General features: G+C 66.1%; 1 protein-coding gene across 1 annotated transcript in view; it reads right to left on the bottom strand.

Moving 5' to 3' along the window:
* The window catches only part of ADAMTS2 (ADAM metallopeptidase with thrombospondin type 1 motif 2), a 207,496-nt gene that overhangs the window by 7,440 nt on the left and 196,261 nt on the right, over positions 1–3,795 (bottom strand). Inside the window, 4 exon segments of the mRNA XM_027771447.1 lie at positions 1,299–1,388; positions 2,037–2,166; positions 3,662–3,792; position 3,795. The exon segment at position 3,795 is cut by the window's right edge and continues 64 nt beyond it. Of these exon segments, the coding sequence (XP_027627248.1) occupies positions 1,299–1,388; positions 2,037–2,166; positions 3,662–3,792; position 3,795 (352 nt within the window).

Below are 3,795 nucleotides of genomic sequence, written 5' to 3'. Positions count from 1 at the left end.
TGACACGGTCACAGACCCGGCAGCAAGGCGGCCGGCGGGGTCCAGCGGGGCGCTGTGGACACGTAAAGGCGGCGGGGCAGGGGTGGGGCGGGGTGCTACATGCTCACGGCTGAGGGCCCCGTTTGTCACCCTGCGGGTGTAAGGCCGCGCTGTCGGAGCGCCCTCGAGGGCTCCACACAACAGTCAGCGCCAGGCGGCCCGGCGGGCATTGGGCACACGTCCCTTGGCAGCATGGGGGGGCCAGTGCCAAGCGTCCTCACATGGTCAGGCCTGGGCCGGCTGTCGGGATTTGCAACTGTCCTTGGCCAAGGGTGGGCGAACGGACGGCTCCCCCTGTGTCCCCCGTCCCTGCCTGGACCACGCCCCTCCTCCCATTCTGGACTTAGCGACCAATTCTGTTACCTTTCAACTTTAAGGCATTTTCTACATAGTTTTCTAAGCACAAAAGCAATAAAAATTGAGGTAATTCTGTAGTTGTTCTCACTGGTGGGCGAGGCTCACCACCGGACGGTCTCACGCTCGCTCAACCCTGCGGACGGGCCCATGGCAGGCCCTGAGGAAAGGCCGTTGGCGCTCATGGACAGAAGAGGCGGTGAAGTGTCCTGACGCCCCACTGGAGGGACGCATGTCCTGCCTCCTCCACTCCACTGGACCCCTGGGAGGACAGGAGTGGGGTCCAGGGCTGTGTAAGTTGGACACAAAGGCCAGACAGCAGGCCAGAGTCTCACGGGTCAGAAGGACACGCTCAGCAAGGGGGCAGCAGCAGCGACAGCAGCAGTGGTGGCCGGGGAGCCCCTGACACCGCTGGAAACTTGGGGTCGGGTCACCCGGCACAGAGACACAAAACCACGCACCCAGAGACGCCCTCCGGCTTTGCCATGATGGTGGGCGGCATTTGAAAGGGGACAGGATGGGCTTCCCCTTGACTTCCGGCCTGCAGCTTCGGGCGAGGCGGTCACCGTGGCGAAGTGGTCACGTTCCCACTTTGGCCTCTGGCCCCTCCAGCACCACAACAGATCTTTGCCCCTTTACAAGCCATCACTGACCAGGCCCCGGCCTCCCCCGGAGGCCAGTGCCCCCAGGCCATGCCTCTGCAAGGCTGGCCCTGGCCGGCCAGCAGCCCAGCTCCAGAGGAGACGGCCGAGCACAGATGCCCGGAGAAAAGATTCAACCGACAGAGTGCTCAGAGAGTCAGGGTAGCCTCCCATAGAGAGAGAGCAGGGGGGCCCAGGGCAAGCTGCACAGGACGCAGGGCATGCACGGGGGCGCGGAGGCAGAGTTATAAACGGGCCGGTTACTTGACGAGATCTTCTGGATGGGCGAGTCGGGGTCGGGGCGGGACAGCCACTGCACCACGTAGCTCTTCTTGGACGGATCAGAGACGTTTCCTGCAGGGACGAGAGACGGGCTGCAGCTGCCAGGAGAAGGCGGCCGGGGAGGCCAGCACGCAGTGGAGCGGCGATCCCGGGTCCTGTCCTCACGTCCTGGCTCTCAGCTGACCCAGTCTCTCGCTGTCCCCTCACACGGGCCCGCGCCCTGGCCCACTCCCAGGATAGCTGCACCCTGGCTGGGGCTCTAAGCAGCGACCCCTCTGCCTAGAGAGCAGTGCCCGAGAAACGCCAGAGCGGAGCAGCGGGAGGGGAAAGCCCAGTGCCCCCGAACCGAGCCCCGCCCTCTGCAGGCGGGACTCCATGTGGGGACTAGTCCTGAGCTGTTGTGGGGACCAGACAGGTGACACGTGTTCAGGACTGGGCCGGGCACGGGGGGGCGTTCTCCCCTGAAGACACGCACCATGCATGTGGGCAGGGCTACCCCCTTCCCACGGGCCCTGGGCACTCCCTCCTCACACGGCACCCTCGACCTTGCAGACACCTCCCACTCACATGAGCACGAGGTGCCCTTCCCCATGGGTGCCCCACGCTCACGGGTGTCCAGCTGGCAAGGGCCCTGGGTGCGAGTGCTGTGCGGCCGCTGCGAGTCAGGAGCCCCTCTCTCAGGCCGACGAAGGGCCCGGGGCAGGAGCGGCAGAGACTTACCGGGACAGGAGCCGAGCCTGCAGAGCCTCGCCGTCTCGGGCCGTTCCTCCTGGCAGACGCCGAAGCTGTCGTCGGCGGTGCGGCAGAGCACGGGCCGCTCCTGGGTGCCGTTTCCGCAGGTCACAGAGCACTGGGGAAGGGGTCAGCTTCAGGGTTCCCCTCCCATGCCAGGCCCAGGTCTAGAGGAGCTGAAGGTGCAACCTCCCCTGGCATGTGGCCATGGAAGGCAGGAGGTGGCACGGGTGGGGACCGGGCGTGGACTGAGGTGGCCATGGCCATCCTCGTGGTTGTCTCATCTCCTGGGCTCTAATGGGAGGACACGTGGGCTCGTCTTTCTGTGCTGCTGAGAGTGGAGACGCAGAGACTCAGCAGCTGGCATGGGGCCACACTCAGGGCACCCAGGGTTCTCAACGAGGGCCTCACTTCCAGCTGGAGGCCTCCCGAGGCCCAGGAAGACGCCCTGTGCACTGGGGTCCACGGGGTAAGCTCTGCACACAAGCTCCTCCTCCAGCGCCCTCACTCCACAGCAGCCCTCTCCTCACTGTGCGGGGGCATGGCCCAAGGGGGTCACAGCCTGCTCTTGGCTCAGGGCGCAGCGTGGCCCGGCCCTGCAGGTCCTCGCCTGGTGCAGGAGAGGGCGGGTCACAGCCCTGGTTCAACCCTGCATGTCTCCAGAAAGGCCTATTTCCAGGACTGGCCCTGGCGAGCTGCTAGGAAGCGGCTGCTGGGCTGTCTGATCACGGGGCTGTCTGATCATGGTGCTATCGTGCACCCAGGTCCTCAGGACGTGCAGTGGCAGTCTGGCAGAACGATGTGACTTTGGGGTCTGAGGCACTCTGCAGACGCTGTGCGCCTGTGTGGCTGACCCCCAGGAGAGACCTGGATGCCAGGCTCGGGGGGCTTCCCACGCATTGTTACATGCCAGGCCAGGAGAGCGAAATGCATCGTTCCCCACTGGGGACACCTGGGAGCTAGTGTCTGGTTACTGCGCAGCGTCACCCTGACCCTTTCCCTTTCGCTAGTGCTCCTCTGCCTCCTCCCCTGTGAGCAGCTAGAACTGTGAAGGAGCAACTGCTGAGTCCTGTCTGTGTCCCGAGTCCAGCAGTCCCTGAGCTGGAGGGTGGCCTTCGGCTCCCGGCGCGCCGTTTTGGTGGCGGCGCGCGCCCCACCCCCCGCCTGTGAGCTGCCTGCCGGTGCCTGTGTCAGCTCGGGGCTGGCCCTCGCCAGCCTCAGCCTGCGTCCAGAACCACCCCTGCCTTCCTGTCCCTCCCCACCACGCCCTCCACAGGACGGCTTAGGCCCCCCTTGCCCATCTCTCCGTCTGCAAACTCGGCTGCTCCGCTGGAGGCACCCCTGCCTGAGATGAGACTCGGGCCTCACTAGTAACCAGAGCCCAGGCTGCCCCACTGCCAGGACCTGGGCCCCGCAGTGCACAGGACGCTGCCCATGCCGCCAGCATGCATTTCTGCAGTCCTCAGACGAGACGAGGGCGCATGGACCCACAGGTTCTGAGAGCCCCGGGATGCTGCCCAGGGCAGGAGCTGCACCCGGGCCCAGTGTCACAGGGGCACACCCTGGTCGCTGCAGTTTGGAGGTGGAGGTTGTAGGGCCGAGGGCAGGCTCACCTGGGACCAGGCGCCGACCCGCCACCGGCCAGGGCAGAGCTGGCGGCTGCAGGCCCTGCGGCTCTCGGGCCGGGCGTCATGGCAGTGCTTGCTGTGCACGGAGCGGGTGGCGTTCCCGTGCAGTGGCTGGGGGG

Source organism: Tupaia chinensis, unplaced genomic scaffold (genome assembly GCF_000334495.1).
Source record: "Tupaia chinensis unplaced genomic scaffold, TupChi_1.0 Scaffold000214_1, whole genome shotgun sequence".
NCBI lineage: Eukaryota > Metazoa > Chordata > Mammalia > Scandentia > Tupaiidae > Tupaia > Tupaia belangeri.
Note: the sequence above shows the minus strand (reverse complement) of the source record. Positions and strands in the feature narration are given on the sequence as shown.